Here is a 13,920-nt window from a genome sequence, read left to right as displayed (position 1 = left end):
TTGTACGCTTATTTGTAAAAGCAAAATCCTTCGAGAATCTTTAGAAAGTTAGTTTTTAAAACTAATTAATTACTGCCCCAAATAATAACTAGGAACATTAACCTCCGTGGGAGATATGAACGTATCACGGCGCCTCGGAGCCTTCCGGAAGTGCATGTGGACGTCCTTACGCTCCACCCCCCGGATGAAGGGTTTCATATCCGGATTGTTATTGAGGACTCATTCCTCCTTTCATTCTTCTCCGAGCGGAGCGCATGCGCGACGATTCCCTTCCAACTACCACCTTCCCCTGTCCCGGCAGCCGCCGCCGCTGCCGCCAAGGAGTCGGGAAGTTCAAAATGGCCGCCGTGGAGTCTCAGCTGCCGCGGGAAGCGCCTCAGTAAGTGATAATTCTCGGGAACGTAACGGCGGGAAGGCCAAGGCCAGGGAGGAGAAGCACAGGGCTGATATGGCTGAACTGCATGGGGGGGAAGGGAAGTTGAGGCCTAAGAGCGAGAACCAAACTTTGCCTCTCTTTTTCTGTTATGCTGTGGGGAGTGGAGGACGCAGTGTCAGCGACAGGAGGACAGCGGTGAGTTGGCGGGCCGCTCGCAAGCCTCGCTCTGCAGCCCTCTTGCTCCGGTCGTGGCTGTTAGAACCCGAGGTGGCTGCGGCCTGACGCGCGTCGTTGCCCCGGGAGGCGCAGGCGCGAGCGGCCTCTACAGGTCCGGTGCGCGTGGCCGGTGCCTCCATCGCCCCTCCCTGGAGCCCCTCCGGAAGCGGGCTGGGGAGCTGCCTGCTGTGGCCTCGCGCTCGGAGTGGGTTCCAGGGGCGGACGTGTGGCTGTTTCCATGTGTACCCTGCCTTGCTTTTGTCACCCTATCCCCGTGTAATGAGATTTAGGATCGGGGAGGGGAGGGCAGCGCAGGCACTTTTTGATCGCTCAGTTTAAAACTTAAATCACAGACTATTTTTTTGGCAGATGGCGGCAGGGAGGAAGACCACCCAACTCCTTGAGCCACCCAGTACGTTTCCCCGCATTTATTGGCATTCTGATCACCAACAATTAAACTTAAGGTAGTAAGATAGTGGTACCTTACCGTATCAACGCCTTTAAGTTTGGCTCCAGATTGTACCCTTTATAAGAATGAGAGGACGAAGCAGTTAATCTAGTAAAAATGAGGATTGTCTGCAAAAAAGCTAATGTACTTAGTAACTTATAAAGATCCAAAAAACAGTATTGTTATGCTGTGCAAATATGTTTTTTGTCCATCGACTAAAAATAGTTTGTGATTCACACCCCTCAAAAGCTGCAAATAAGAAAGGTGTATAACTGCCTTTGGGGGGAAAATGTAGTTGGTATCATTGACATTTGTGAGTTGGAGACGAAAGTTTTTCAGCTGGAAGAACTGTAACTGAAGTTGCCTTTATATATTAGTACCCCAGTTCTGAGTCCCTAAAAATGAGCTTTCTACCTTTCCCAGCTATAATATTGAACAGTTTATAGTTAGCAGTCTTTTAAAACTCTCTCTAATCTAACACAGGAAATCAGATTTCCAAGTTGATGCCAAACCTATTTAACTTGTGGCACAACTGGAACTAGAAGAATGCTTTGTGCTAGAAGTTTATTTTTCTATTAACCAGTCCAAAAGCTTGCAATAACTAATTAAGGAAATGGATATTGAAAAAGTTTTGCAACTACTGTGAGATATCTGGATTGTTTTTCGAGGGGTTAAGATTTCTGTTTGAATCATTCAGCAATTATCTGAATACCAGTTAACAAGCCTTAAGTGCTTAACTCTGAGGAGTACAGAGAAAGTTCAGCACAGTTCTTGCCCTCAAGGAGCCCTCATTCTAAAGAGTATTGTATTTACAATGCCTAAATAACTAGGTACATATGTTATGTAGAGAATAGATAGATGGAAGGTAATCTGGACTGGTGGACGCCACTTGGCGAAATAGGGGCAATATAAAGATAAATAAGTTTTGTCCTTGCTCTCTAGGACCTTAATATAAAATAAAAGTAGGGCAAAAGCCTATGCCCTACTTTGAGTCCCTTAAACATTTCAGGGGAAAATTTGTACCTGGTGAACCAACAGATATTTAAAGTATCTAATTTAGTCTTAATATTAAGTAGTAGTATTATAGCATATAATAAAATCTGAGGGTTGCACATGGGTCAGCAGGATTTGAACCCCAGGTCTTCTGACTCAGACAAACTCTCTGTCCAGTAAATTCTTACAGAGAATTACTTTCCTCAAAATGAAATCCAAGATGTAAACACAAAAGAGGACATTATTCTTAAGTTTACAAGAAGCTATGGTTAAATTAACAGTATTTAATATTTTGATGGTCTTTCAGCTTTCCTACAGACTTTTCATACATTCCAGTGTCTTGAGATCTCACATCCTAGCATCTTACTAATTTTCCCACTGCCTGATTATTTTCTTCTGCTTCTGTTTTGAAAATAATGTCCTAAGTATTCCTGCATTGTAATGATCCTTGGATTTGAAACAGTAACATTGTGAATATTTATTGAGTAGTTTGAAAACTGTTCACCCAACTACAGTTTTAAATGTCAACAAATTAACTTGTTTAAATTTAGTTAAACATTTGTGTGCAGAGAATGCTTTATTAAATGTAGAGGGAGATAAAAAGATTCAAGGCCCCTGCCCTCTTGGAATTTACGGAATAATAAGGTGATAGGGCACACAGCAATAAGTAGGATATTTAATTAGGTCATAAAAGATCAAAATAATATTTCATAGGTGCCTGAAGAGATGGAAGCAAAGGTTGTATAAAAGGTCTGAGTAGAAAAGTAATCATTGATGGGGAAGGGAGTTCAAAGAAAACCTCCTGAAGGAGGTAACATCAGGGTTACGCTTTAAAACAGGAGTTCTTAACCTGGGGATCCATGATCTTGTTTTTGTTTGTTTGAAAAATATTTTTATAATTGTATTTCAATTTAATTGATTGCCTTAATAATCCTGTATATTTTATACATTTTAAAACATTCTGAGAAGTGGAACGTGACATTAAAAATGGTTAAAAAGCCCTGCTTTAGATGGGTGGGCAGGAGTTCAGGTAGAGAGGATGAAGAGAGTATTCTAGGCATAGGAAACACAGTAAGGCATGGAAACTAGAAAGTTAAGTAGTCAAGTTTATGTGGATCATAGAATATAAAGGGTTGATTAATGTGAGGTAACTCTAAAAAACGAGTTAGCTCTAGATTGTATGTTGAATGACAAGCTAAGGAAGTTGAACCTTTACTGATTAATCAGTGGGAATCTAGGAAAGATCTGGGACAGAGAACTTGCATGACTTTCTCTGCGTAATGTTTGACAGCGGTATGAAGGATGTTTTGAGTGATGGAGAGCTGAAAGCTAATTAGATACAGGAACTCCTGTTAGAAGCTACTTTCATAGTCGTTCACAATGAGAGCTTCTACCAACATAGTTGTTTTGGAAATTTAGAGAAGGGGATGAATGTGAGAAAGATTATAAGTGTAGAATTAATTCCTCCCTTAGCTCTCTTGTCCCAAAATAATTAAACCCTGGAAGGCTGAGCGAATGTTTATGCCCTTGATGGAAATTATGAGGTCATGAGGAGGAACTAGATTTGGGAGAAAAATTAAGTTTAGTTTTAAGATGTAACTTGGATGTACTAGTGGAGAGGTATAAGATACATAGTTGGAACAGTTCAGGTGGAGAGATACAGATTTGAAAATTGCCTAAAAGCAATAGTTGAAGCCCTGGGAGTAAAGTTCTCAGGGAAATCCAAAATAACTTATCTGAAGGATCCAAGTGATTAATTATATGAAGAAAAGAAAGTGAAGGACATACTTTGGAGGAATATTTAAAAGGTGTCTGGAAGAGGACTAGGAACTAGAAAGTGAAGGAAATTGAAGGATCTGTTTGAGAAATAGGAGAGCATTGTCTTTGATGCCAAGGGAAAAGAGAAGATCGTCCACAGTATCAAATACTAGAGAGTCCAAGGAGAATAAAGGTTTGGTGGTGAGGAAAATTATTCATAACCAAGAAGTTTGACCACGAAGGGGGAAGTCTTCAGAATTTGGGAAACTTGAGCATATTTATGGACAGATGGAGAAGAACCCATGAAGAGATAGAAGATTGAAGCCAGAAAAGAGCTAGCTATATCTCTTTATCTGAGCATTACCTCTGAGCTTGATACCTGTATTTTTTTTTTAAAGTTTTATTGGTCCTTTGGTTTTTTACACACTGTTATCTGCTTGTATGATATGACCACCTTTCCATTAGGAATTGAACACTCCTTTGTAACAAGGAAAAAAAAAAGTTTAGAAAAACAACTGGTTAGAGTAACCACATCAGGCAAACTTAGCAAAATTATGCCCTTCCCAAGTGTCTCCCTCGAACATCAGTCTTTAATCACTGAACATCTCTTCATCTCCAGCTTGGCATATACAAAGTGAAACTCATTTCCTCCTCCCAACTTCTGTAAAGTTTTATTTAAAATTTTTTTTCACTGTTATTTAATAATCATCAACAAATATATAATTCAATATTCAAAAAAAAAAGAACAAGTAGCTTACCTAAGAAACATTGAATCTTGATTATGGTTTTTTTCTTAAAGAAGTATGTATTACATATATGTGTAAGCATTCTGTATTTCAATTTAACAGGGTGGTAATAAACCTGCTCTGCTTGTTTCTTTCCTTTTAGAAGCTTTTTTCCTTTTCTGTGCTTTTAATAATGTTTTTATTAATTACACTTTTGGGGAGTATATTTATCTAACCCCTCAATTAGAAACCCTTATTTGTGACACATGTACATAATTCAGCAGAACAAACCAACATACTGACCATGTATAAGAATGCATCTTTCATTCTGCATCTTGAGTCAATTACTTATACTTGTCTTATATGACATCACCTGGACGTCTCAGGGACAACAAAAACCAGATCAGGAGGCAATAAACGCAAAACTCACTGTTCAAGATAAAGTATCTGTTTTTTTTTTTAAATATCAAACACTAAAGCAATTTGGTAACTACAGAAATAATGAATTTTCTTTTTTTTATAGTGGCTTAATTAGTGACAGCCTGAATTCAACTGTCCCCATCCAGTATTGAAACTTTTCACCATCACCATACAAACTTAGGAAGCTACATAGGAATATGGCCTGGCTTATTAGCACTGAAGAAACAAATCTCCTTTGACTTATCAGTGGCAACCTAGAACTAGTTTTTCAGCCAGTACAGGCCCTTTGTAGTTTATACAGACTTTTACATTCCTGACACTTCCAGAAAAACTAGGACCACCTGAAGGTTCTAAGTGCAGGCAAGGCATCTCCATGCCAGAAAAGGAAACCCCTTTGTTGCTGTGATATGATTGAGGGCTGTTATTATCTGCAGCATGGGTCATTCTTAGTTGGGGTAGATACTGCTTTACTAGGACTAAGGTTTATAAACAGGCTTAATTTCTGTTCTTGCCTCTTACTAGAACAGGGTTTAAGAGGCATCAGCAATATTGTGCAAAATTAAAAAAATTTGTCTAATAACAAAGCCAGACAGCCAATTAAGCTATATTAAATACAGGGGGGTAATTTTGCTTTAGGTCCTTTTTCTCAGGGAAAAAGGGATAATTTTTGCCCCTTGATGGTGCTTATTCACTGGAAAATTCCTGATTCCTCACCAGTACATCAAACTCAGAATAGACAGAAGTAAGCTTCTGTCTTAAAACCTTGCTCTTTCTGATAACTAGAGCAATGTCCCACAATTGGTGATAGGGGATGCAGTCAAGCTATAGGTAGAGAGAATTAATTTGAGCTAGGAGTAGGTTTACTCCCTTTTCTGAAATAAGAAAGGAGAGAAGAATGAATGATGATGCTCACAACTTTTGAGTAGAAAGAAGGAAATTGAAGAAACTTTCTTTCAAAGCCCTCAGTCTTTCAGTTATAGAGGAAGCTAAGTCAGCTGCTAAAACTAAGCTTGAAGAGAAAGGAATCCAAAGGGAATGAAAACAGGTGTCCCTAAGAGTTAAATAGGATTTCTGAGGAGCTTAGAAGGCAATGGTAAAGTGAATTGTCAACTTTACTAGCTCTTAAAACAACTTTACAGAAAAAAAGGGTCATTTGATTGGATCTGGATATTCTAGGAAGACGGCTACTTTTAACAGTATTTTCAAGATTTTCATGTTTGTTCTTATTGGGCAAGTCTTGTCAATGAATTTGGGCTTCCATGACTAGACTAAGCAAATGGTCTTACAACGAAAATACAAATTCAAATAGTGTTTTCTGAGAGAGAAAATAAAATCTGTGTAGAGTTAGATTCAGACTGTAATAGAGAAGAACACAGATGGCTTAATATGTTTACTTAAAAAGAATCCTTCCACTGAAGTCCTACTCTGCAGGGTCATGATACTCAGGTAACAGATTCCTCTCTCTTCCCTCCCCCACTCCTCAAGGTCTGTTAACTGCTAACAGAGCACAAGCTTTGGCCGGTTCTACCAAGCTGATGACATTTCAAGTATAGTCCCAGCAACAGATTGTTTGTCATCATAGGAACAGTGTAGCCCAGGGGCGGGGAACCTGTGGCCTGGAGGCCACATGTAGCCCTCTAGGTCCACAAGTGAAGCCCTTTGACTGAATTCAAATTTCAGAACAAATTCTATGAAGTTTGGATTCACTTAGAGGGCTACATGTGCCTTGAGGCTGCAGGTTCCCCACCTCTGAAGCCCCTGGTTGCTGCCACCTACTGATTTTTCACCTTACAAACACCATCTTCATAGAGTTGTTACCTATTATTTGTTTCAGTAGAGTTGTTATCTGTTATTTATTTCTATGGATGGAGTGTCTGCATGGATAATATCTTTGAAACACCGAAATAACTATCAGCTATAGAGTTATCCAGAACAAACAGATTAATTATATTACTATTTTAAACATATCAGCCTTATAGAATGTTAGTCTTGGAAGGGAACTTAAAGAGATAATCTTAGTTTCTTAGTGAGGACTCTTGATAACATTCCTAAAAAATGTTTATCCATCCTCTGTCTGAATACCTACCTTGAAGACAGTGTGGGAGATAGCTTATTTTCATTTTTTTTTTTAACAGTCAAACTGGCTAGAAAGTTCTTCCTTAGATTAAGATGAAATCTTCTGCTTCACTTCTGCCTGTTTGTGTTAGTTCTGCCCTTTTGGTCAGTATAAAAGTTTGTTCTCTCTTCCACATGACAGCTCTTGAAATATTTTTTGTCAGTGTCCCTATTGAAACAGGGCACCCAGAATTGAACACAACACTTGTCTGACCAGTGCAGGATACAGTGAATTATTGTCATCCATATATGGACACTGTATTTCAGTTAATATGGCATAAAATTACATTAAAATGCTTCTAGGTCTTTTTTTGGATAAATTTTTTTTAACCCGAATAGGATTTTTTAATCAGAAAAAATATTCAGCTCAACTGATAGCGCTGAAATAAATAAAATAGTCCTTGCCCTTATGGAACTTGTGGTATAAGAAAGGGCTCAGACAGAAAACCATCTATGTCTTTGCATGATATTACATAATTATGTACCTTGCTAAATATTTTTATCCTTATTAAATTTCATTTCGTTTGGTCTTAGAGTTATAGCACTATGAGATCTTCTTGAATCTTGATTTACTGAATGTTTTAGCTGCCCCTTCTCCCTTTGTGTTCATGGCAGATTTGAAAATCATAACTACATTGATAAAGTGTTGAACCATGTAGAGCCCTGTCATGCCACTGGAGACATCCTTCTAGATTGACATCAATCCATTGAGCTATAATATACTCTGGTTATGGTTGTTCAACCAGTTACAAATCTGTTTAATTAAATGTACTATAATCCAGTCCACATAGCTTCATTTTGTTTATAAAGATGTCCTGAGATTTTCTGAATCCCTTATTGAAATCAAGATACACTTGCTGAATAGACTTATTAGTCTAGTAATCCTATCCAAAAATTAGTGGTTTGTTTATAATATCATGTATGGGCTCACTGAATCTATTCTCACCCTAGATTAATGTTCATGACTTTAATAAACTGTTAAAAATTAAGTCTCAGTGGTTTGTAGTTTTACTCATTTTGAAGATTAGGATAACATTTGTTTATTTCTAGTCTCCTGGCATCACCTTAGTTCTTTAGGATTTTTCTTTTCCTCCCCCTCTCCCTACCAATTAGTTAAGAGTTTATAACGTTTCCCAGCTATCCTCCTTATATTTATCAAGGACTAAAATCTTTCTCCTTTGGAGCATGAACACCTTTCACATTAAGAGAGCCTGTACTGTTTTCTGTGGCAAGACCTACATAAGGTTGGAGAGAGACCTGCTTACAAGAGGAGAATGGTAGCAAGATACCAATTACTTGTTACCAGTTGTTTCCTTTTTATCAGGCAACTTTTTAAGAACTCATATACAGGGTTCCTGTAACTAGGGCATTAACTAGGAATATTTTCACTTCTGGCAAAAAGCAGCTCACAACAGACAGTAAGTGAAAGAGCAGGGATTTAAATCGAAGTCCACTGAATTCAAATCTAGATCTTAATACTACTGGCATACTACATTGCCTTATACCTCACCCTGCTGAATCCTAATTTTACTTGTCATCTTAGAGTGCTCCATCCTCTCCTCCTGTTGTTTAGAGTACTGCTCTCCTTCACTTAAATCCATTGACTTTCACATCATGGTATCACCTACCTGATGTCATGGTCCTCTTCAAGAATGAAGGACAAACAGCAGCAACAGATAATTGCTAGAAAAGAATCAATTGGGAGATATAATCCATCTCCTCTCAGACCTACATCATCTGAATAATTTGTTATGATAGTAGAGGGTAGGAGAATGGTAGCAAGATACCAATTCCTTGTTACCAGTTGTTCCTTTCTATCAGGCAACTTTTAAGAACTCGTATAACCCAGGCCAAAGAGGCAAGCACATATCAGCCTTTACTATGAACCAACTATATGCTTCTACAGGAAATCTTGATAATTACCATTGTCCTAGATGTTTTCTTTAAAAAGTTAATTCTCAGGTCTCAAGTCTACAAGGCAGCCATTAAAGGCTGGGATGGGAGTTGTGGGGTAAAAGGGAGGTATCCCTCCCCTTCACTCAAGCACATTTGTTTCATCCTCTCCAGGAAGGTAGAAGTGGAGAGGTAATAGTTTTTCATGATTTTTTTTTTGAAAGGGACTGATTTGTGATAACATTTGCAATCCTTACTCTCAAATATAATTCATTTGTGCGTAGAACATTATGTGTAGCAGCTGCATGGCACAGGGGATAGAGTACTGGGCCTGGAGTCAGGAAGACCTGAGTTCAGATTCAGCCTCAGATGCTTCTAGCTGTGTAATCCCTGGGAAAGTCATCTAACCTCTCTCTGCCTCTAGTTTCATCAGCTGTAAAATGGAGATACTAATAGCACCTACCTCTCAGGTTTGTTGTGGGGATCAAATGAGATAATATTTGTAAAGCATTTAGAATACTTTAAAATGCTATGTAAATGCTAGCTATTATAATGTTCTGAGAAGAATGCTAAATCATTAATACTTTGGTTTGATGGTATCTTTTAGTGCTTTTCAAAAATGTAATATCTAGAAATTATTTTAAAAATGAGTCATTTTATATAATTACATGATGGGATTTTTAAGCTTTTTATTTTATATATTTATAGGATGGAAGATGCAGATAATTCTGAAAAGAGCATAAATGAAGAAAATGGAGAAGTATCAGAGGAGGACCAATCTCAAAATAAGCACAGTCGACACAAAAAAAAGAAGCACAAACATAGAAACAAACACAAGAAACATAAACATTCTTCAGAAGATGACAAGGACAAAAAACATAAACATAAGCATAAACATAAGAAACATAAACGAAAAGAGGTTATTGATGCCTCTGACAAAGAAGGTGCATCTCCAGCAAAAAGAACTAAAATTGATGACTTAGCTTTGCTGGAAGACTTGGAGAAACAAAGAGCTTTGATTAAAGCTGAACTTGATAATGAGTTAATGGAAGGAAAAGTTCAGTCTGGGATGGGACTAATATTGCAGGGGTATGAGTCAGGCTCTGAAGAAGAGGGAGAAATACACGAGAAGGCAAGAAATGGGAATAGATCAACTGCTAGGTCATCAAACACTAAGGGGAAACTTGAACTTGTAGACAATAAAAATAGTTCAAAGAAACGAAGCAAAAGCAGATCAAAAGAACGGACTAGACATAGATCTGATAAAAAGAAAAGCAAGGGAAGTGTTGAAGGAGTTAAAGAAAAAACAACCAGAAGTAAGTCTAAAGAAAGAAAAAAGTCCAAAAGTCCATCTAAAAGAAGCAAATCTCAAGATCAAGCAAGAAAATCAAAATCGCCAGCACTTAAAAGGCGATCTCAGGAGAAAATTGGAAAGGCCAAATCCCCTATTGAGGATAAGATTAAATTAGAAGATAAAAGTAAATCAAAAGATCGAAAGAAATCCCCAATTGTAAATGAAAGCAAAAGTCGTGACCGTGGAAAAAAATCCAAATCTCCCATAGAACTAAGAAGCAAATCCAAAGACAGAAGGTCACGATCCAAAGATAGAAAATCCAAACGATCTGAGACTGATAAAGAAAAGAAGCCAATTAAATCTCCCTCTAAAGATGCTTCCTCTGGGAAAGAAAATAGGTCCCCAAGTAGAAGACCAGGTCGTAGTCCTAAAGGAAAAAGTTTATCTCCAAAACAGCGTGATAAATCAAGACGGAGTAGGTCCCCACTACTTAATGATCGGAGATCCAAGCAAAGTAAATCACCATCTCGAACTCTGTCTCCTGGTAGAAGAGCAAAGAGTCGATCAGTGGAAAGAAAACGGAGAGAACCAGAAAGGAGAAGGCTTTCTTCTCCGAGGTAATTTCATTAACATTTTAAAGCTCAATCCTTTTAATAAATTTACCAGTATTTAAAATTTGCCTTTTTGAATAATTTTAGTTAATACTTTGAACTATATGTTAAAGGATTAAGTGTAAACTGTCAGATTCATATAGTAAATGAATATTTGTTTTTTAACAGGTATGGAACTGGGTTAAGTAATGAAACTGCTCGCCATGAGATTGCTATTGGCTAGTTTTACACTTTGAAAAATTCTTGATTTAGGCCTGTGTTCACTTTTTAATTTAAAAAATTAATTTGTTTTCAGAAGCCAGTATAAGCCCAGTTATAAAAAGATTAATGAATTATGGGGGAAAGCTTTGTAGTCTGGAGAAACTTTTCTTTATTCTACTGTATAGAAAGATGTTTAAGATAAGTTATATTCTAACTTGAAAATATGCCTTCCTGTTTGCAGTGTGGGAAAGTGTGTTAGCCTTGGTTAGCATTGGTTAGCCTTAGATCATTATTTGGGATCATAAGATCATAGATTTGTAGTTGAAAAGGACCTTAGAGGTCATCTAATCCTACCCTCTTGTACAGATAAGGAAGCTGAGGCCAAGCCTAGGAGTCACACAGGTAGTAAATGGCATAGCCAGATTTTGACTCCAAAACTGGCAAGCTTTTCACTGTGTCATTCTACTTCTGAAAATCTTGAGGATTATTACATCTGGACCCAGATCTTAGTTTCCACAGCTATGTAAAGAGGGTTGGTCTAGCTGGTCTGTCAGAATCTCTTCTAGTTTTTAACCAATGATCTCTTGATTCTAAGTTTGATATAACACATCATTTCTAGGGTAAATGCAATCTTTTTGTTGTAACCTTAGTATTTACAGCCCTTATTCTATATTGAAGTCTTCCCAGTTGTAATCTCTTTGACATGGTAATGCATAGAGTAGGACTTCAGTGGAAAAATACATTTAGAGTATTTCTAAAGGATAAGATTATTATACTATGACTTTAGTGGAAGAATATTTTTATACTATTTCTAAAAGTATTCTTCTACTTAGTATTCTTTTGAAAGATTTTTAGAAGGTCAGTACATCAAGGAATCTTGTCAGTGCAGCCCACTTATGACTTAGTAAAACTGTTCTGGGGATTAATATAGAAAGACAGCATGGTTTAGAGCAAGGGTGGGGCACCTGGGGCCCTCTAGGTCCTCAGGTTCAGTCTTTTGACTGAATCCAAACTTCAAAGAACAAACCTGAACTTCAGATCAAACTTCATGTGAAGTTTGGATGCAGTCAGAGGGCCACACTTGAGGACCTAGAGGGCCACAGGTGGCCTCGAGGCCACAGGTTCCTCACCCCCTTCTAGAGGAGAGAATGCTGGAATTAGGGAGATCTGTGTTCACATTCCATCTGTTTTAGCACAGGCAAGGCATTTAATCTCCCTTGACCCCAGTTCTTCATCTGTCAAATGAGGGGTTTGGAGTAGATGGCTTCTAAGGACCTTTGAAGCTCTAAATCTATCATCTTATGACTGAGACTCAGGAAGGTTGTAACTTGTCCATGCCAGGACAGCTAGTAAATGGCAGAACCACATTCTGAACCAGGTCTTCTTTATTGCAAAGTTCAGCATTTGCTATTCCACGTTCCCTCTTGAGGAGAGTCAGTGGTGCAGTGGAAAGAATACTAAATCTGGAAGGGACCTTTGTTCTCCTGCTCATTCTACATGAGTGACTTTGGGTAAATCACTTTATCCATCTAGGCTCTTTAAGGGCCCCTCCTCTACCTAATCTGTGATCCTAATCTATGTATGAGAATTGATAAATTATGAGTATTAGAAGGTATAAACTTTCAGTGATAGATTTGATTTTGCAGTTATGTTAGAAAATACAATGATTTATTCATTCAAACTAAAAGCAGACACTTGATCATTTCCATCTGAAGTTAATTAGATATTTGGGATTTTCTTCACTGACTGAACATTTACTATAGGATTGAGGTTAGGGTGGTCTACATTTCTGTACTTGCTCTTTCTAAATCTCTATAAATGTAAGTTCATAATATAGGATTTTAGTTCATCAAAAGTTATTTAGTGTTATCCTTAATACTATACACTTAAAAATTAAATTTTTTGTAGACGTCAGAGTTTTAATGTAGCTTAAATTTAAACTACATACTTTTGTTTTGAAAAACTACATAGGCTTTTCTTTTAAATTTTCAAATATTTCAGTTTTTAAAATTAAATTTTCAAAAATCCTCTGACATGCACAGGTATAACTTACCTGTGTTGTAGAGAAAGCATTTTTATGTAGACAGCTTCTGTTGCTCTAATCTACTAGGTAAAGGTAGCAAAAGTCTAGTCCTTGACTTAATTTTATCAAGGTCATGGCATAAATACAAAAAACCGTATTTGTGCTTTGAGTTGTGAAAATTTAACAGCGCTTTAAGCGTCTTTAAAGGCATCATTTCCATTGCAGAGCTGAAATTTTATTCCGCAACAGTATTTTTCTCTTTTTTGTGTGTTCTCATTCTTTCTTTTGACAGTATATAATAGAAAAAAGTATTCATTTTTATTGTCTTGTATTTATTAAATGATTTTGTGTACCTTGTTCTTAATTCTAAAAGCAGAAAGTTGGAAAGTTTTTTTTTTCTATATCTTCCTTTTAAAAGTTAGGTTGAATTTTCCTACACTCATGTCCCTTACCTTCACCTCCATGACAATTAAAATTAAAATGTCTGTGTGCCTTAAATCTTTCCTATTGCCATCATAAAGAAGAATGAAAAAAGAGACTATTTCCGTAGTGAAGTAAGTGAAGGTGAACTGAGAACTCTACCTTTCTCCCATCATCTTTTCACAAGGAAATGGAAGCACCCAAAAGTGTTGAAGAGCTAAGGATAAAAACCCCTCTGGTCTCCCCTCTAGAGGGATCTGAATGTTTTCTTCCTTATAGTAAACAATACTCTCAGAAGAAATTCACTTTGTGAACTAGAGTGACAATCTCCAGTCTTTTTGGTCTTGGGGAGAATACATTTACTTGATTGAAAATTGCAAGTGATGTTTGAAAGTTTGAGGTAGGTAATATGAAAAATGTTTTTCTT

General features: G+C 37.3%; 1 protein-coding gene across 2 annotated transcripts in view; it reads left to right on the top strand.

Annotated features, from left to right (window-relative positions):
* The first annotated feature begins 230 nt into the window (after window positions 1-230).
* Window positions 231-13,920, top strand: part of PRPF4B (pre-mRNA processing factor 4B) — a 49,000-nt gene continuing 35,310 nt past the window's right edge. For both annotated transcript variants that reach the window (XM_027839269.1, XM_027839185.1), the window contains exons 1-2: window positions 231-379; window positions 9,653-10,855. In XM_027839269.1, the coding sequence (XP_027695070.1) occupies window positions 255-379; window positions 9,653-10,855 (1,328 nt within the window). In that variant the 5' untranslated portion in view covers window positions 231-254. The remainder of the gene's footprint in view (window positions 380-9,652; window positions 10,856-13,920) is intronic.

The sequence above is a fragment of the Vombatus ursinus genome, unplaced genomic scaffold (assembly GCF_900497805.2).
Source record: "Vombatus ursinus unplaced genomic scaffold, bare-nosed wombat genome assembly UNPS02000577.1, whole genome shotgun sequence".
In the NCBI taxonomy this organism is placed as follows: Eukaryota; Metazoa; Chordata; class Mammalia; order Diprotodontia; family Vombatidae; genus Vombatus; species Vombatus ursinus.
This window is presented reverse-complemented; position numbering and strand designations above follow the sequence as displayed.